Genomic DNA, 20,877 nt, shown 5'->3' with positions numbered 1-20,877 from the left:
GGATCTGGTGTGTGTTATGATGGGATATCCGATGGGATGATATGAGGAACAGGTGTGCATAATACTGAATGCAGAGCTAGCAGTCAGAGGCTGGCGTGATCACAGGAGGCACAGTGACAGTGTAGGCTACTGTAAATCACCCTTTCCTTTTCTTATCAAATGTATCATGTTTATCAAACAACCGGTTAATGTCATGCTAATAAGGCCGATTCGTATGCTAATGATGAGAAACGGCATGCAGCTCTGGCTGATACTGGGGGTCTGAAATGCCTTGCAGTTATAGTGTTAACAGATTCTTGATTAAAGAACTAAATGCAAATATTATTTCTCATTATGGTATATGATTACTTGAGACAGTAGGATTGGTCAGTCTCGCTGTATAATGATTAATGATTGCTAATGTTATATGCTGGTGACTGACACTGACTGTGCTATACCTATATTGAATAAGTGACCAATACGTGAAAATAGAATCAAATTAATTATCTTAAAGTACTTTATGGGAACTGTAACTACTAAGTGTAATTAGTTAATGTTCCCTAACACTGCACCTCAGTGTGGGTGCATACCTCATGTCTCAAGAGGGTTCCCAGGATGACGAGTGGATGTTTCACCTGGACATTGTTTAAGAGTTTTGAATTCACCTACTTAATTTCCCTAAATGCAACTGAAGTTCAAAGAACGTTATGGAAACATTCAGAGAACATTTAGGAAAAAAAACTAAATGTTCCCAGAACATTCCCAGCACTGTAACCTGCAGAGAACATTCTTAGAACTTTTCAAGAATATTCCCAATGTTGAAAATTCAGAGAATATTCATAGGACTTTCTTATAACGTTCCCAGAATGTTTTCAACTTTTTAACCTCCAGAGAAGATTCACATAAAATGTCCTTAACATTCATGCCTGTTCTAAGAATATGTAAAAGACCATCCAGGGTAATCTTTTAGGAACATTGGTGGATTGTTCAGGGAATGTTCCCACAACCAGAAAATAAGTTCCCAGTTGTTGCTAGTTGGATATATGTTAGTAATAACATGAGTAAGGCTGTCACTAATTATTATTTTTGTAATGTAGTATTCTGATGATTAATCGAGTTATTCGGGAACCTGGTCATGTTGGACTCTGATTCCGTTAATGAATGTATATTTTCTCAGCATATTTTGCAGCATGGATAAAACACTCCAGTGAAATGCAAGTTCAGTCGTGCGGTAGTGACATACAACCAGGTTGTCTTTAGCTAGTGAAAATCACAGAGCCTTCAAGAAGTAAGATGCCATATAAATGGGCTTAGAAAGACTGCTAGTGGGCTACCGCCAATAGAATTCTACTTAAACGCACTCTTGCTGAGAGGGAACATTGTCTACAACTTTCAAGCTCTATAGGAGAGAATGTTCAGCACTTAAGTTAATCACTACTTGCAGAAGTGTCTGAAGATCCCTTGCTTTGGTACCAAGTTCACAGTAGTAACAATATTAATATTGATTTTATGGTTGATGTTAAGCAATTATGTTCCCATAAAGATGTTCCACAGATTAGATTAAAAACAATGCATTGTATAAAATTAGTAACAAAATCAAAATTACAAACGCAGCTGCAGAAGTCAAATTAGGTTGATTTTCAAGCTATATGTGTCAGCTATAGAAGAGATCTGAATATTTGCCCTTTGACACTCATTTAAAAGCAACATTAGGCAACTAATGGAGTTCCAAATTGTCAGTGATCGAATTGCTGGTGCATTGGTAACAAAAATGGATCAACACAAAAAAGTCCATGTCAAAGTGAAAAATAAAATAAACATATTGTTTTAAATTAATTACAAAAGAGAAAAAAATGGATAGTAAAATGATTCAGTCCCTTCAATCAATATTTGGTTGAGGTACCTTTGACAACCATGAGTTTATTGAGATAGTGTCCAAAAATATTTTGACTCTGTGCGCCACTGTTTCTCAATCTGGTCCTCGGGACCCAAAGGGATGCACATTTTTGTTTTTGCCCTGATTCAAATGTTGCCCTACCACTTACACACTTGACTGACATATAATCAACCTTCCATCAAGCATTTAGTTTGAATCAGGTGTGTGAGTGCTTGGGCAAAAACAAAAACGTGAACCTCCTTGGGTACCAAGGACCAGGATTAAGAAACACTGCTGTATGCCACCACAATGGATTTGAACTGATACAACCAACATGCAATTGAATTGCAGACTTTCAGCTTTAATTCTAAGGGGTTGAACAAAAATATTGTATGAACATTTTGGGAATTTAAACCATTTGCATACACAGTCCCCTTATTTCAGTCGCTGAAATGTAATTGGACGTAAATAAAATGTTCTTTTTAATACTTTGTCGAGAATCCTTTGCAGGCAATGACTGCTTGATGTTTGGGATGCATGGACATCATAAATGCTGGATTTCCTCTTTTGTGATGCTCTGCCAGGCCTTTACTGCAGCTGTCTTCTGTTGTTGTTTGTTTGTGGGTCTTTCTGCATTAAGTTTTGTCTTCAGCAAGTGAAATGCATGCTTGATCGGGTTGAGATCAGGTGATTGACTCAGCCGTTGCAGAATAATCCACTTCTGTGCCTTAAAAAACTCCTGGGTTGCTTTCGCAGTATGTTGTGGGTCATTGTCCATCTGTAAAGTGAAGCGTTGTCCAATCAACTTTGCTGAATTTGGCTGAATCTGAGCAGACAATATATCCCTATACACTTATAATTATATATAGGGTGTATCCCTATACAGCCTATACTGAATTAATCTGGCTGCTTCTGTCTTCTGTCACATCATCAATAAACACTAGTGACCCAGTGCCATTGGAAGCCATGCATGCTCATGCCATCACACAGCCTCCACCGTGTTGTCTTTGGTATGCTTCAGATCATGAGCAGTTCCAAGCCTTATCCATTCATCATTTGTGGACTTTATTTTTCACTTTGATATTGTTTTTATGTGTTTATCGGTGGATAAAACTAATGAAATATACTTTGATTACATGTCGTTACATAATCAAATGTGGATAAATCCAAGGGGGTATGTCATGGTTGAGGTAGGACACAGGCGCAGAGTCGATGAGATGAAAATAATCCATGTTTAATTCAAAGGAAGACAAAACAAAAGCAGCAACCAGTGACATGTGCTATCCTACACAGGAATAAAACCAAAATGAACCACACTGGTATGGCAAAACAGGGAACTTAAATAAGGTCCCCAATTGGAGGCAACGACTGACACCTGCCTCCAATTGGGGAGACTAAAAGGATTGGAGGTGAGTGGATGTGCCACCTCCTGTCCTGTCCTGACTATGCCCCGAGCCCAGCGCAGAGATGGCAAGGGGCATAGCCAGGATGTGACAGGGTGCATACATTTGAGGGCCACTAAGTAGACAACAACTTGGTTACGCTAAAACAGCAGCGGAGGATTGCAGGAACCCAGTAACAAGTTCAATGGAATGAGGGAGGAGCTACTTCATTGGAATGCATTTACCTTCTGTTGGTAACCGCTTTAAAATAGCAATAAGACACCTTGGGGACCAATGTTCCTTCAACAGAGGGATTTAGTTATGCAATCAACACATTTCAGTTTTTCATTTTTCTTAAACATTTTTGCCAAAATAAAAACCAATGTAAACTTAATTTTGAGTTTCAGGTCTTTTTAAAAATAATATCTAATTTAACATAATTTCAATGTACCACTTGTAATCCTATAATATGAGAGAATTGGTTTAGGGGTTTGAAAACCTTTGCCAGGCACTGTATGTATGGTTGTTTGTCATGACAGTTATGTTAAGGCTATCCTGCTACATATGATGAAATACTCTTATCCTAAATTCCTATGATTGAGATGTAAGCAATAATGAACTAACCACCAACCTACCTGCACAAGCTTATTTCCATTTCCCAACATAGACTGAAATGCAGTAGTTTTTGTGTGCGGATCAGATATTGGAGTGACTGGTACTGTACTAGAATCATCCATCAGCTCCTTAATCTTGTTATAATCCTCAGAGACATTATCTGCATCAAAGAAAAGATTCAGGACAAATTACTAAACAGTTTTAGAAATGACAAGAGTGAAAAGTGCAGTGGGTATGACCCCATGCTGCTGCAGTATATGTAAACCAGAGGCAGCTGCCTAGAACGCTTTACCACTCTACACCATGACTTGATGACTTATGGTAAGTGCTTGACTTGATTTCATTATATTGGAATAGGAGAAGAAATGCATTTTACCTTGGAAGATCAAGCTGTTGTGGGTCTTGAGTGAGATCTCGAAGGATTTTTCTAGTTTAGACTTCAGCTGCACCACAATGTGCTTCTAATGTGGAAACAAATATTATTTAGTCCTGTTTTTAGCATGATTTTGTATTTTACCACGAATAAGTCAAAATTTATTGTACCAGGACTTCATATGGTGCCTTCCAAGTCAATTGTATCATGCCTCAATGCCCTCTAGAGGGCCTTAGTATATGTCACTATTTCAGAGCCAATACATGGTGTCCGCGGATCTTAATTACATTTATCAAAATACATGTCCTTGAAAAGTTTTAAATTGTGTTATTTTGTTATTTTAAAGGTCTTAAATATTCAGTGAAATTAATAGGTGATGGAAAAATGTGTGGTTTGTCAATGCATTTTAGCACAAAGGAACCACAATTTGAGTCAGATTGTTAGACGTCAGCAAGACACATGAGGGTCGGCTGCTTTTCTCCCAACACTGTTGTTCATGAGGGAGATAGCCAGCCAGTTCCAAGCTAGGTTATTCAGATGTTAAAATTTCCGCAGGTACCTTGGGATTTCTCTCCCGGTATTTCTCTGTTCTGTTGGTATCGCAGAAGACAATTCCGCAGAGTAAAGTCAGGAACGTTATTGTTAGCAGTAGGCTTACTGCACTAACAAATATGGGTACAGGCACTTACAGACAGACGGCGATAAGCAACAAATTAACTGAGATAAAATTCTGCCTACCGTGTGTGCATCCATGCAGGGGTTTACACCATAGCTACCGCGGCGGAGTTTGAGTTGGTTACCATAGTAACAATAATGCTCTAGTGAAGCTAGGTTTGTTTGTTGTCTAAAAATGACTTTTTTGTTAATTAAATAAAAATGTAAGAAATCTAAATGAAATAATTTAGTTGGCTAGATAAGCAGACTATTTGTATTTCCTCTCTGTTTGCAATATTATTCTTGTTATAAATATTAGGCTATAGGCCTATTGTTATAAGTGTATCAATTATTATAGTTATTAGTTGAACAAAAGTTTGTAGGCTACAAGATGGAACCAGAGATTACTACCCCTTTTGGCATTGAGTAAAGTAAACCATTCTGTTCATGACACTGGCCACACACTGGAGGGAATTAAACGACATTGGAGGGAGATGCAGTAGCTCACTAACAATGTATATCAGTGCTACAGTCATGTTCCCCTGTCGTTGCATGCAGATACGGAAGCACTTTAAACCGCTGCTTGTTTCGTTGCTCATCAATAACTGAAGTCTCTAGGGGCCTGACTTTAGTCTAGTTGGTGTCCTTATATATTTCTTGCGTGGGGTGTTGTTGTGAAATTTGTCTTAAATTAAATTTGAAGTGGCATTAAAAAAGTCTTAATAGTCTTAAATTTAACTAACTAATCTAGCTTACTGGCTACATATTTGCAGTGAATGTATGTAACAATGTCAATGGCCCGACTGTCAGCCCTGGCTCACAATCAAAAAAGAACTGCTTATTTAACTGCATATTTAAAATTAAAAGACAAGCTATATGAACCTGTCATTGCCCATTTCATTAAGAAAGACAGTATAATTGACTTGGTTTTTAAATGATAATCATAATGGTGAGTGGAGTATTTGTTTTCATTTACAGCTTGCTTTTTGTTGCTATCTTGTTCATATCATTTTGAATACAATTTAGATCACTGGTTGTGTGGTAAAAACAAAGGTAATGATGTTGCAATTGGAAGGACTGGGTACGTAACATTTCTGGTTGTGGTGCATTTTTTGTGTTGCATGCTAGAGATGAAACATCGAATACAGCACATTTTTCTTTTTGACAGCATATACTGTCCATGGTCTTGAAACAATGTGAGTAGTGGTGGGGTTGAATTTATTCCGCCAATATATGAATGACTGTTTGTTTTGGCAAATGTTTCTTTGAAACGTTGCAACCATACCATCATGAATTGAGGTTAAGCAGGACCCAAGCGCGGACTAGAAGTACAAAAAAATATTTTGATGGAGAACTGAGGCAGGAAAAAATGACAAACACTGCAGGAAACAGGCATTCAGGAAAAACACAGACTGATGGCAGGGACAGACCTAAACGACACAATGACTCACAAAGGGCTAACAAAAGAGGGCAAACTAAATAGGGAGCTAACGAGGTCTAAACAACAAACAGGTGAAAATAATCAGAACAAAAAGGACAGGTTACGTATAGAAACACAAACAAAAACCAAACATAACGGGGCAACATTCAAAAACAAAAAAACTAATGGAATAGAACCTCACACATACTTAAAGATGTTTATGATTACGATTTAGACCCGGACAAATGTATATTGTCAATCTTTTCATAATTTATTGAAAATACTTTATCTATAAATATAAGTGGGCTAACAAAGTGCCAAAATGTTGCATTAAAATCCTGCATTATGAACTCAATGAACTGTTATTTAACTTAAAAAATTACAAACCAATGTGAGCCTAATGTCAGTGTGAAGACTAGGGTACAATGATACCAGACAGGGTTAGGTATAGTACCAGTTGCGATGTGTGCCGCTTTTATTAATAGCAGGCTTGGATCAAACACGGAATGGCAAAAATAATCATGGAAAGTGAGGTTCCGAAACTAAAATCAATTGTATTCAGCCAGAGATATTAAATATTATGGATTCCTATATCACTGTGCAATGTAGACGTTCTGTTCTTTGTTAAGATGGTGAAACAATTTGTATGTCCATGTTGTGGCAATCAGTTGTAAATGTTTCAACCTCTGTGTTGAAAAAATTGTGTTTTAACTTCAGTTCTGTTTTTCTAAGAGGTCAAAAACGACACTAACCACAAGCCTTAGCGGCACTACCTTAGCTATTAATCATCTTCAGAGATAATCAAAGTGGTAGTTAATTCCGCTAATTTCGTCTAGTGGTTTTGAGAATGGCTAGCTACATTCAGTGTGTAGTTTAGTAGCTGTACATATATAACTATATAGCAATTTACCAGTGCTTAATTTGTAAATCGGGAGGTCCCGGAACACATTGGGGCACTCGAGAGACATGGATCTCTCGCGTGAAAATCAACACAAATAAAGCACATTGTTAGCACAAATTGCGGACAACAAAAAGCTAAAACTTCCACAATGATGTCAGGCACTGCTGAGGTTACAAGAGGCTGCAGGAATAGGCTGTCAGCATACTGTAAAGGCATTACACAACTGCACTTTATTTGAATGCCAACATATTATAATGTGTCAAACCTTCAGTTTGGTTAAACAGTCCAGCATATGATCCTTAGCCTTCTGGAAAATATGAGTGTTCTTCACGTGCTGATGTAGCTCAGCTTTCATCCTTTTCATAGAATCTTTCCCTGTATGCAGTGATGCCCCTAAAACAGTTATATTGTTTTCATTATCATTGAAATCAAGTCCTTTGAAAATACATTCTAAAAAATTTGGAAAACTTGATAATATCCAATTATTATAATTATTTTATTCACACTACATCAAAAAAATAATTAAAATTTTAGGACTTACTTCTATAGCCTAAATACATTGATTTCTTGATTGACTCGGTTAGAGAAAAGTAGATTTTTTTCTTTCTCTCACGTAGTTCGGCGATTAATTCTGCTTTTAACTCCCGCTCCTTTTAAATACAAAACACTTTTTAAGAACCTCTTTCATTTCCATTCAACTATAATTAACCAAAATTACCAAATTATTTTCTATTTCTAGGGTAATAACTTAATCCATTATTTATATATCTTTTACATGCTAACCATAAATGTATTTTCTGATTTCTTAGAAAATATTACCTCCATCTCAAGGAATTTCAGATGCAGTGTTACGCTCGGGTGCTTACTAATTAAGCTGTTTGCATCAAGAGTGAAATTCTCAATTTGCTCCCTGATTGGGCCCTGTTTGTCATTTCTGAAACACAGTATTTCAATTTCAGAAGTATGGTTTCAAGACTAGATAGCATCTTGTCATTCCATGTTGATTGAATTTTTGTTTAAAAATTAGATTTATTTTGATAAAATAACTTACGGAAAAAAGCACTTAAACTGTTCATCAATGCAACTTCTCATAGGTGAGGCTAAACACTCATTGAGGTTTATTTCCTTTCCTCTGTTCTTCTTCCTTTTTGGTCTGTGAACGCCATCATTCTTGCATAGGGCTTTCAATACTTGATGATATCCACTGCCTTTTTTCCCCTTCTAAAATAATAAATAAAAACTTTAAATGTTTTTACAGCATAACATTGGAAACCTAACGTAGCTAAAAATCACTTCAATAGCCATGTTTCCCTTATAAAGCAAGACAATTTCTGGGCAAGCAAATGTGTGCAATCGACAGATACATGTAGAAATTAAGACCCTCAACTATAACGTTCTTTAAATATTATTTACTACTGTTATGTTTCAAAAAGAGTAATGCTGATTATCAAGTTTCTCAGCCAAAACTCTATGGAGGAATAAATGTGCCGTAATATGAAATAAATAAATACATATATATAAATAAATATATAAATAATTAAATACTTAAATATATAAATAAATACATTTTGCATTTGTATTGCGTAAACTTATGCATCGTCCAAATGCAATGGGGGGGGACCTAACCCATTTGATAGAGCTGTCCTCATTGGACTGTGTGTTTTATGCTTGGAACACTGTGATTGGACCCTTGAGCGCAAACTATCAGATAAGTCCTGTCAATCAAGTAGCACACAAACTCGTTTCAATGTTTCCTTGTCAGTTATGCATACAAAATTGGTGCTGGCCCCTTTGAGAACCATTTAACCAGATCATTTGTGTTGTTAGCTGTGGCCTGTTTTCAGTTACTGTCACTGCGGCAACCGCATTATCGATGGAGGACCGGAAAAGTGTATGTGCCCTTGGTTGTGCCAGGCTGCCAGCACCATCCTCTAGCTCAATAGTAGGCGTAAGCCTTTACAATTCAATGCATAGCTCTAGTCACATAGATTATAAGCATATAACATTTTTCTATAGGTGACATCAATAAGAAAAACCGAGAGGAGTTATTAGAAAAAGACAAGGTCCGGAATTAATAAGCTGTTAACGGCAGGTTTCTCCCTCGGGTTGTAGTGGGGCTATCAAGATGATTTCAATGCCAATGCATAGCTCTAGCCTTATAGATTATTGGCATATAATGTTTCAATAGGTGACATGAATAAGTTATCGAAAAACCTAGAGGAGTTAGTAGAAAAAGTGGAGATATCTTTGGAATTTCATTTTGTGAATAATTATTTAGCCTAATACATTTGTAGAATATTAATCTTAAGTAAAATAAGCAGAGAAAATCCAGAAAGAGATGATAGGATTTGTGTGCCATTTAGTTTCTTTCCCTCTTAAAATAATGAAGATTTTCATTTTCGATTTACATTTGATGAATTAGCGTACACAATAAGCAGAAAATCATGTGATAAGTAGCCTATATCATTTGTATTATGTTTCAATAATAGCCTAATTAAGTTTCCATTCATCTGGGAGTATGGCACATTTATGCATTGACATCATTCATTCAGCTAGGGGTGATTAGCGCCTGGGTACCAACACTGAGTGGCGTGGGCTGGATTAAATCGGAAAACAGGGTAAAAAAAAAAAAGGTAAATAGTCTCTTAATAGTTTTCTGTTGGTCAGTTTAGACCGAACGGAACAATGTAATGGAAAAGCCTACTTAGGAGAAGTCATGGAAGGAGGAGAGTGTAGCTTTCAAAATGGCAGTTCTATTTTAATGACAAACTCAAACGCCAATTGGCATAGGCATTTGGCGGTTCTGGTGTTAAAGAGTTTTCAAAGGGATACAATTATGTATCCATAACAGACATGGAAACAATGGAACTCATTCATGTGCTACTAGACTTGATTTACATGCAGCGCTCATGGATAGTTTGCACTCAAGTGTCCAATCACAGTGTTCCAAGCATAAAACACTGCAGTCCAATGAGGACAGCTCTATCAAATGGGTTAGGTCCCGCCCCATTGCATTTGGACGATGTACTACTTCACACCATCCAAATGAAATGTGTATTGCATTTGGACGATGCAGAAGTTCACACCATACAAATGAAATGTCTATTGCATTTGGACTGTGCTCAAGTTCACACCATCCAAATGAAATGTCTATTGCATTTGAACCATGCATACGTTTACACCATCCAAATGAAATCTACATTGCACAAGTGTACACAATGCAAATGCAATGTGTATACATTTATTTATATATTTCATAATGTAATTATTTATTAAATAACTTTATTATTGTTTGCTTGCCTGCACAATTCTAATGCTATGTAGGGGTGTGACTTCAGTAAGATTTAGGTGTTCCCATTCCATTATGTCCGTGCACACTGAAAACACTAGGCAGTTGACACTCTACACTACTCTGCAACCAGCAATACTGATCTATGATCATACTGATGACACATGAACATTCCAGATGTTGTCTTTTCATGTACATTCAATGTACATTAGAATATTCCTATGGCTGTACCATTCATATGCATACTACACTCATATAGAATTTATAATATTCAATACTTCTACCCATAATCTTCATATTCCCCATCCTACTATTTTACATTGTATATTATTGCTATATTTTTGCTATATTTTTTACTTTATATATTTCTGAGTTCTTACTACGTAGATGTTTGAACTGGAACTACACTAGTTGAAAAACTTGTAATAACCCAGAGGAATATCTGACTAGGAGTATTCGCGAGATTGCCAGGTTAACAGATACAGATATTGATGGTGTTTTAGACAACATTTGCAGGGACAATAACCTTGGATGACAAGGTCGATATTACACCACGAAGAATATGACTGATAGTTTTTCTCCGTAAAACACACAAGGCATTTATCCAAAATCACAAAGCACATCTTACTCTCTTTCTAAACAAATTACCTTAATATATTGGGCTAGTTTTTGGAGTTGATTGAGAACATTTGCAGTATTAAGCCTATTCAAATGTGTAGTTTCTAGAAGGCTACACGATTAGAGAAGGGGTGCATATGAACATAATACTGTAGGTTCAAGCAGGCCTTGCCTTGTCCTCCAACATTGACCACTGACCAACAGTAGCAACCGGTCAAAAGATGATAACGATATTTCAGTTGCACAACACATTTGTTTTGGCAACCTTGCAAGCTTGTTTTGGCTAAATAAATGGCGACTAAAATGCAGTTATCCCATAGCTCAACTCAAACAGAATAGAAGGGAAAAAGCGATTTCAGTAGGCTCTGTTTCAGATGCCTCTGGAACGCCTTCCAGAGGAGACCCCGGGGAAGACCTAGGACACGCTGGAGGGACTATGTCTCCCAGCTGGCCTGGGAATGCCTCGGTGTCCCCCCGGAAGAGCTGGAGGAAGTATCTAGGGAGAGGGATGTCTGGGCATCTCTGCATAGACTGCTGCCCCCGCGACCCGGATAAGCGGAAGATGATGATGATATTTATTTATTTATATATTTATTTATATATTTATTTATTTCATATTATGGCACATTTAGTCCTCCATAAAACTCTACTACCCCGTTTCCAAAAGATTTTGGACACTGTGTAAAATGTTAAGAAAAACAGAATGCAATGATGTGCAAATCATTTAAATCCTATGGGCCGGTTTCGCAGACACAGATGAAGCCTAGTCTTGAACTAAAAAACAAACTCAATTGAGTTTTCTATTGAACTACATTTTTTTGTCCTAGACTAGGCTTAATCTTTGTCTGTGAAACCGGCCTTATATTCAATAGACAATAGTACAAACACAACATATCAAATGTTGAAACTGATATATGTTATTGTTTCTTGAAAAATATATGCCCACTTTGAATTTGATGCCAGCAACACATTTCCAAGACACCTTAAGAGGAATTAATTCATTGATTGTAAGTTCCTCTGGATAAGAGCGTCTGCTAAATGAGAAGGGGCAAAAAAAGACTAGAAAAGTTGTGTAATGGAAAAAATACCTGGTGGAACATCTCACAACTAATTAGGTAAATGGGCAACAATTTGGTAACATGATTATAACAAGAAACCAGGCAAGCCTAGATCAGCCGAACCGCAATAGAAAGTGTTGCCCTCTTGAAATTTGAACCTGGGTCGCCCATGTGAAAGGCTGTGTCACTTAATAGCTAATTGGCCATTTGTGAATGATATTGATACACTTAAACTGACTAATGTTTCCTACTAAGTTTACCTCCACTACAAATAGCGTCTATGAACTGTTAGCCTTTGCTACTGGCCGTTTGAACAGCTTATTAGCCACTAATAGGCTTTACCAGTACCTACTAACTTACTGGAATAGTCATTGGAATTTACCAATTCCTAGCGAGTCTGCCAAAGCTATTTCATGGCATAAGAACATATTTTTTTCTTTCATGGCATAACAATGTACTTTTTTCTTTCATTCGTGACATTGCAACAATACCAAATCAAGAAAGGTGACAATAACTAACTTTTTCATCAAGTGAAACAACAAGAGAATTTTGGAAATAAAATAAATAAATGCTGTTGTTCACAATAGATTCGAACTTGAGCCTTCAACGTGAGAAGCAGTATCTTTAACCATAACGCCAAGGCATTATGGATTTCACCAGTCGCTGAACACTATTGAGCATTGTGTTAAACTGACTAACGTTTCTTATTAAGTTTACCTCCACCACAAATAGCGTCTATGAACTGTTAGCTTTTGCCACTGGCCATTTGAATAGCTTATTAGCCAGTAATAGGCTTACTGGTATCTACTAACTTCTTAGGAATAATCATAAGAATTGAGCAATGCTAGCATGAACTTTTCCATGCCAGAAACAGTCGCAATATTACCATATACAGCAGGGCTGGCCAACCCTGTTCCTGGAGAGCCACTGTTCTGTAGATTTTCTCTCCAACTCTTATTCAGCACACCTGATTCTAATTAGTAGTTGGATGAAAAGCAGACTCAGGTTAGTCACAAATGAGGCTGAAGAGAAAACCTACAGGACAGTGGCTCTCCAGGAACAGGGTTGGCCAGCCCTGGTATACAGTTTTAGTTAAGTCTCACTGTAACATAACTACAGTAGCCTATGTTGTAGCCAGTAAATGTGTTTGTCTAACACATGCATGGATGCATACTTAAATCCACCAGAAACAGTCGCAATATAACTGTAAACTGTTTTATTTCAGGCTTACTATAATGTAGTCCAGTGGTTCCCAACCAGGGGTACTAGGACCCCTGGGGGTACTTGGCCTCTCCACAGGGGGTACTTGAAAACACTCATGACACCATAGACTTACTAGTGAAATTAACATGAGGGGGTACTTCAGGGGTACTGAAAGCAGTGCAAAAACATTTTGGGGGTACAGTAACTGAAAAAGGTTGGGAGACACTGATGTAGTCAATGGAGGTTTTAGCCAGCAAAGTTTTCGTCTCTATAGAATAATTCATAATGCGCACTTCGCTTCGCCTGCGAGAAGATACAAACTCGGGACCTATAGTTCACAGGTCCGCTTCTCTAACCACTATGCTATATAACAAGGGTCGGTCGGTCGGTCAGTCGGTCGATCAGTCAGTCAGTCAGTGACATTTGCTCGTCTTAGCCGGCTCCGCTTACACTGTCCGGCAAAAAGAGCATCTCAGAGAAAGGAAGACTCTTTCAGAAGTAAATATGGGGAGGGTTTCACCACTCTGTGAAAGACTGCTCAGGCAAATAGCGCAACAATGTAAATGTAAAATATGTTGTCTTTGTATTGTGTTCAATTAAATATAGGGATCATTGATTTATTTGCATTGTACGCTGCGTCCCAAATTTTTTGGAAACGGGGGTTTTTGGTAAATTGTGTTGGCCACTAAAATAGCTGTATTTTCATGCTTCTTTGGTATTAACACAATTAGCTCAAACATATTTGTGATAGAAGGAGAGTTAACTTACAGGTGATATCACTTTATCCATTAATTTCTCACATGAAACTTCTGACTGTTGAACTCCTAGTGAGAGGAATTGTTCAAAAACCTTGCAAGGTTCTTCCATAAATTTACTAATGGATTTAAGGTTGTCCATCAGCCTCTTTTCCAAATCCTGGCACACCTCTTTGCAGTCTGTCTGGAATCCAAACTCGCTTATTAACATAAAAAGGAGGAAGACTTTTTCTTTGGGAGACATACTTTTGTTATACTGAAAGTACAATACCATGTTGCTGTTTTTGGCTCCTTGTATCAAAGACAGGATCCCATACGCTCCAGAAATATAGTCTGATGTCCTTGAGTGATGATCATTGAGATTTCTGAGAAATTCCTGAAGGTGAGGTATTTCTGTAACATAACAGTAAAAAAGACATGTACTATATTTCTACTTCATGTAACAGTGTTCATTTGAAATCATTCTCAATAATGACACAGACTCTGTTTTGACTAAGCATTTACAACCCGTGTTTTATTTTCCAGTTGCACATGCTTCATTGTTTTATTATCTATGGAGTGCCTTTTTATTAAATTTAGCATAACTAACCACTTGATCTAACCGACTGAGTGCTGTGTAGTGAGTTGGGATTTGACCTAGGAGTTATTGAATGTGATGAGACTTATTAATTGTCCTGGACTAATGTTACAATTACAGAATGCTCTTTGCCGTTTCCTTTCCACTTGAACTAATTGACATTGACACACCCCAAATAAGTTAAAAGTGGGTAAGGAACAAAGACCACAGGGGTATTCCTGAAAGCTGAATTAGTTCCTTAGCAAGCTCTTTCAAAGCAGAACTTGAGCACACTCAGAGTTTTCTGTTCCTGAAAAAGCGTAACAGAAAATGTTCTTAACCAAACCTGATACCTACTATGTTAAATTGATCATACCTGGTCAGAGTGAATAAAATGTACAGCGTATCATCCCCCCAAAAATGTGTGGTTACTGAGTATGCAATAACAGAAACATTCTAGCCCATGTCAAGATTGACGAGTAAGATCTTGCTATTTCATGTTTGGCTATGCCACTTTGCCTCAGTCCAACTTAAACTCAATAACATTGAGTTAGCTCAACTGATCACTTTTTACAGTGTGGTTACAAATTGTAAAATATAACTACATTAATTAAACGCTATAGTAACTTATACAAATACAATGTATAATGTATCGACAAGAAAACCGATATAGTATCTAGGGGTATGGTGCTGCCGGAGAACATCAAAGCAAACTTTTCTCAACAGTTCTTGTTGACTATGGACTATATTAAACCTAAATCAATCTAGACAGATTAACAATCTTGGATGGATCACAGATTAATCTAGAATGTTGACTGGCTGACAGCCATGGTATATGAGATATTACATTTACTCAAATCAAACGTATTTTGTAAAGCCCTTTTTCAGAAAGCGCGTTTACAAACATCCAGTCTGAAACCGCAAAGAGCAAGCAAGAACAGGGTTGATGCATAGTGGCTAGGAAAAACTGCCAGATGAAGATTTTTGTACACATTTTTATAATTAATAAATGCATCTGGGCTGTGTCCAGAGTTTATAAAACAGAATCCAAGTGTCCTCCAAAACAAAGACGAGGACAATCAGGTGGTGTCAGTGGAGTGGCAGCCGGAATCATCAGGCACCTACTTGATCTGCAACACAACTATTCTAAATGTGTTGGTAACAGGTTTATAAAAGCAATAAGGCATCTTTGGGGTTTGTGATATAATGCCAATATACTGCACCCAGGCTAAGTGCTGTGTCCAGGCATTAAGTAAAGATTTGTGCCTAGGAGCAACACTTAGCTGTGGTAAATTGACGTTGTACCATACCCTTTGCACCTTATTGCATGTGTCACTATACCCTTTGCACCTTATCACTATTTAACAATAGAAAAATAATATTAAAAAGCAATTTTCTGTGTCTGAAACAGAAAATTAAACCCTGCTTATGTTGTAGAAAAAAGCACGTGTAGAGTTATTGCACCTGTTTCTTCTTTTTCCAAATGCTTGCTCTTTTTGTATTCCTTGGAACTTACAGTAAACACCTTAAAGAAATTCTCGACCCCACTGAAGTGTTTCTGAAACAAATGTATAAGAAAATGACAAGAAATTACAAATATTCTACACACTCAAATGTTTGAAGAATTAAAAATGAATATTATTTTGTGCTCATGCAATTAGAACATTACTGAGAAATACCAGATTAGGAATTTCTTAACATAAATAGAAACCACATATTACCCAACTGTTGATTGGTGTTTTGTTGTCATATAAGACAAAGTTTGAAAATAATAACTATAAATTAATTATTGGTCTGGTAAATCTTATGTGACTCAAATGTGACTTACCTTAACTTTTTTTTGTTTGTAGAATTTGTCCCTCACTTTCATCTTGGTAATTTCATTTCTGGTCAAAATACTGGTGCGTGCATCATCCTTTTGACTTTCCTCAATGTCATCTGTTTTGGTGCAGATGAAACTGATGCTTTGACATTCTCCTCCAGGTCCAAAGAGGCTAACAGTACTGTCAAAAACCTCCCAACATTCTTTTTCTGAAGTTGCTCGTGCAATGTCGCTCACAATCCACACAGCAGAGCAGTTTCCTACAAACTGAAAATGTGATTTAAACATTTTCCAAGAGTAAAGGTTTATACATGGGTAATTCTATTGTGTTGGAAAGAAAGGCAAATATGTATCCAGATTTTTCCAAACTTTTGCACACGTCATCAGTTAGACATTGTGTACTTACGTTAGTGTATTGCATATTTCAAATATTTACCTAAGTTACATACCAGCCCCTGAAATGTCACTGAAGCAGTGAAAAACTTGAAAAACAGGGAATGCAAAACTAGTCTTGATTTTCTTGACCTACTATTACACATACATTTTAGATATTATATACAGTGGATATACCTTGCACCTTCAATTTGCCTTCATTACATATTTTGGCTTGCCATTTGTACATGCATTTGCCTTCATTGCACATTTATACATCCCACCTATAATATACAGTGGATATAAAAAGTCTACACACCCCTGGTAAAATGCCAGGTTCTTGTGAGGTAAAAGAATGAGAAAAAGATAAATCATGTCAAAACTTTTTACACCATTTATGTGACCTATAACATGAACAATTCAATTGAAAAACAAAACAAGTGTGCACAGCCTTAAACTAATACTTTGTTGAAGCACCTTTTGATTTTATTACAGCACTCAGTCTTTTTGGGTAGGAGTCTATGACGTGGGAATATCTGAAGCCAGCAACACGTTTCAAAAACGTTGGGACAAGGTCATGGTTACCACTGTGTTGCATCACCTCTTCCTTTAACCTTACTCTGCAAGTGTTTGGGAATTGAGGAGACCAATTGCTGTAGTTTTGAATGTTAAATGTTTTCCCGTTGGCCGGAGAATCGGAGCAGCAGGGGCGGTATTGCATTCGCTTTACCGCACCGTTGTGACGAAAAGAGAGCTGAGCCGAAAAGGCAAAGCTCTCGATATACTGGTCAATTTTCCTTCCTACCCTCACCTATGGTCATGAAGGCTGGGTCATGACCGAAAGAACAAGATCGCGAGTACAAGCGGCTGAAATGGGTTTTCTCAGAAGGGTGGCTGGCTTCTCCCTTAGGGATAGGGTGAGAAGCTCAGCCATCCGTGAGGAACTCGGAGTAGAGCCGCTGCTCCTTTGCGTCGAAAGGAGCCAGTTGAGGTGGTTTGGGCATCTGGTAAGGATGCCCCCAGGACGTCTCCCTAGGGAGGTGTTCCAGGCACGTCCAGCTGGGAGGAGACCTCGGGGTAGGCCCAGAACCAGGGGGAGAGATTATATTTCGACACAAGCCTGGGAATGCATCGGGATCCCCCAGTCAGAGCTGGCAAATGAGGCTCGGGAAAGGGAAGTTTGGGGTCCCCTGCTGGAACTGCTGCCCTCGCAACCCGATACGGATAAGCGGATGAAGGTGAGAGAGAGAGATATATAGGATTTCAGCTACTCAACAATTCTGAGTCTCCTTTGTCATATTTTTAGTTTCATAATGCGCCAAATGTTTTTAATGGGTGACAGACCTGGACTGCAGGCAATTTAACACCTGGACTCTTTTACTACGGAGCTATGCTGTTGTAATACGTGTAGAATATGGTTTGGAATGATCTTTGCTGAAATAAGCAAGGCCTTCCCTGAAAAAGACATTGTCTGGATGGCAGCGTATGTTGCTTTAAAACCGGTATATATGGTCCATCATTAAGACACTGAATTTAGGAACTGTTCCTGAGCCCATGCAGTGAGGTCCACTATAGAATTGAATCTGTTTTTAATGCAGTGCTGTCTGAGGGCCGAAGATCCACTTTCCGGAAACTTTGAATCTTTCAATTATATTGTACCGTAATTAGAGATTTTCCAACAGGTTTTTGTTGCATTACACAACATTTTCCAGTGTTTTTTTTGTAACAGTTGTTACAACAGTACTGTGCAAAAGTCTTACGTACCCTAGAATTTTTACACATGTAGAGTCGTAAATGTCAGTTTTTTGTCTGCATTATTTTCTGCAATAATTTGTTGGTAGAAACTGCAAGTTTTCATTTGCCAAAAATGCTATGTTACAGAGAATTTTGGGTATTTTGTTAGTGAAAGTAACATTTATGTTATAGTATACTTTTCAAATAAGGGGTCCCTATTTTGTAGGGACATAGTCCTGTGCATGTTTAAACAAAGATAACAGGTGCTAATGATCAATGACATCTGGGTTCATAACTGATTAACTCAAACAGAAATGGTTGTTGAAGGAATTCAACTGAGCAAAGTACAACAAAACTAAAAGTTGATGGTGTGGCATTGTGTAACCTTCAAATCATAAATACTTGCATGCCAAGAGTGAGCAGAGCAACAAGACAAAAAGTGGCCATCCTGCATCAGCAAGGTCTCTCCAAAGCAGACATTTTGCAGCAGACAAGAACTTCAAAAAGTTCTGTCCAAGCTCTCCTGAAGAAGCACAAAGGCTTTAGGACCAGAAATGCAGTGTATGGAAACTGACTGCAGGAGATGAGAGATACATCAAACTGACATATTTTCAAAATCAGAACAAGTCCAGCAATGCTATCGACTCACAGAAACCTCTGGAACCCAAATGCACCTCTCTACAGTCTAAAGAAGTCTTTTCGGAAGTGGTTTTCATGAAAGAGTTCCAGTCAAAAAGTCATTCTTGCGAAGTGGAAGCAAAGCCAAGAGACTCATGTATGACAACTTGTGGAGTGGGGTGCTGAACATTGGCAGCAAGTGCTCTGGACTGAGGAGGGAAAATGTAAAAGAGGTGCTGTACAAAGAAAGTAATTTCTCACAGTGTTTAGGTGCTACATAGACAGTCTCTAGATCTTGAAGATTCCGTGGGTCCTGCTGGTCAATGTTTATCTTCAATTTCTTCCACAAATGTTCTTGTGGGTTTAGGTCTGGATATTGACTGGGCCATTCCAACACCTCTATTTTCCTTCTGTGGAACTGTAGCACCTGGAAATACCCCTTTTGAAAGTATTTTTGTTGGTGTACACATAATACAGGTGCTGGTCATATAATTAGAATATCATCAAAAAGTAGATTCATGTCAGTAATTCCATTCAAAAAGTGAAACTTGTATATTATATTCATTCATTGCACACATACTGATATATTTCAAATGTTTATTTCTTTAAATTGTGATGATTATAACTGACAACTAATGAAAATCCCAAATTCAGTGTCTCAGAAGATTTGAATATTGAAGACACCTGGTGCCACACTCTAATCAGCTAATTAACTCAAAACACCTGCAAAGGCCTTTAAATGGTCTCAGTCTAGTTCTGTAGGCTACACAATCATGGGGAAAACTGCTGACTTGACAGCTGTCCAAAAGACGACTATTGACACCTTGCACAAGGAGGGCAAGACACAAAAGGTCATTGCTAAAAAGGCTGGCTGTTCACAGAGCTCTGTGTCCAAGCACATTAATAGAGAGGCGAGGGGAAGGAAAAATGTGGTAGAAAGAAAGTGTTTACTTTTTGAATGGAATTACTGAAATAAATAAATTTTTTGATGATGTTCTAATTATATGACCAGCACCTGTACATCATTTCTGTATTCTGTTTAGTAATGCATTGAGACATGTAGTTTTATTATAAGTTATACATTTCTTCACCTACATGAGTAGTGATATGTTGTTACAAGATACTGCAGGATACCATAGAATAAGACACGTTTTCAGGTGGTAGTCGAGGCAGTTAATAAGAGGACATGGTGTGTGTGTGCGCGGTGATGAACTCTTGAACTCGCTGTTTTGTGATTCGCTTTTCTCCTCCAAACATGGAGCGTTGTATTGTTGCAGAGAAGTAACATTTTTGCCATTAGTCTGATCACACTACATTCTCCCACTAATCCACAGGCTTCTCCAAATGTTGAATAGCAAACTTCAAACAAGCTTCAACATGCCTCTTCTTCAGTAATGGAGTCTTCTGAGGTGATCGCATGTGGAGACCGTGGCAGTGGAGTGCTTTGTCTGTTATTTTCCCTGTGTCAACGGTTCCTGCTGCTAACAGGTCTTTCTGGAACTCTTTTCAAGTGGTCCTTGGCCTACTCTTCTGACTAACTTTCTGAATGCCTGGTCGGTATTCTTGCAAGAAGCTCCTGTAGCCATTGATTATCCTTGAGATGTTTCTCCAACTTGATTTGGAATGGCACACATCTGTCATTATAAGTTCCC

The 20,877-nt window shown here is 37.7% G+C and overlaps 1 protein-coding gene across 3 annotated transcripts in view; it reads right to left on the bottom strand.

Annotated features, from left to right (window-relative positions):
* LOC105031096 (nuclear GTPase SLIP-GC) overlaps positions 1–20,877 on the bottom strand; it is a 75,375-nt gene that overhangs the window by 10,277 nt on the left and 44,221 nt on the right. For 2 of the 3 annotated variants that reach the window (XM_010905318.5, XM_034295335.1), the window contains 10 exons: positions 16,508–16,768; positions 16,144–16,237; positions 14,395–14,516; positions 14,137–14,307; positions 8,252–8,421; positions 8,020–8,134; positions 7,742–7,850; positions 7,466–7,593; positions 4,229–4,313; positions 3,873–4,012 (listed from right to left, as the gene is read on the bottom strand). In XM_010905318.5, the coding sequence (XP_010903620.2) occupies positions 3,873–4,012; positions 4,229–4,313; positions 7,466–7,593; positions 7,742–7,850; positions 8,020–8,134; positions 8,252–8,421; positions 14,137–14,307; positions 14,395–14,516; positions 16,144–16,237; positions 16,508–16,768 (1,395 nt within the window). The remainder of the gene's footprint in view (positions 1–3,872; positions 4,013–4,228; positions 4,314–7,465; positions 7,594–7,741; positions 7,851–8,019; positions 8,135–8,251; positions 8,422–14,136; positions 14,308–14,394; positions 14,517–16,143; positions 16,238–16,507; positions 16,769–20,877) is intronic. The other variant, XM_034295336.1, reaches the window with a different exon arrangement.

This window comes from Esox lucius, chromosome 11 (genome assembly GCF_011004845.1).
Source record: "Esox lucius isolate fEsoLuc1 chromosome 11, fEsoLuc1.pri, whole genome shotgun sequence".
NCBI lineage: Eukaryota > Metazoa > Chordata > Actinopteri > Esociformes > Esocidae > Esox > Esox lucius.
The sequence above is the reverse complement of the archived record's forward strand: the minus strand, read 5'-3'. Positions and strand labels throughout refer to the sequence as shown.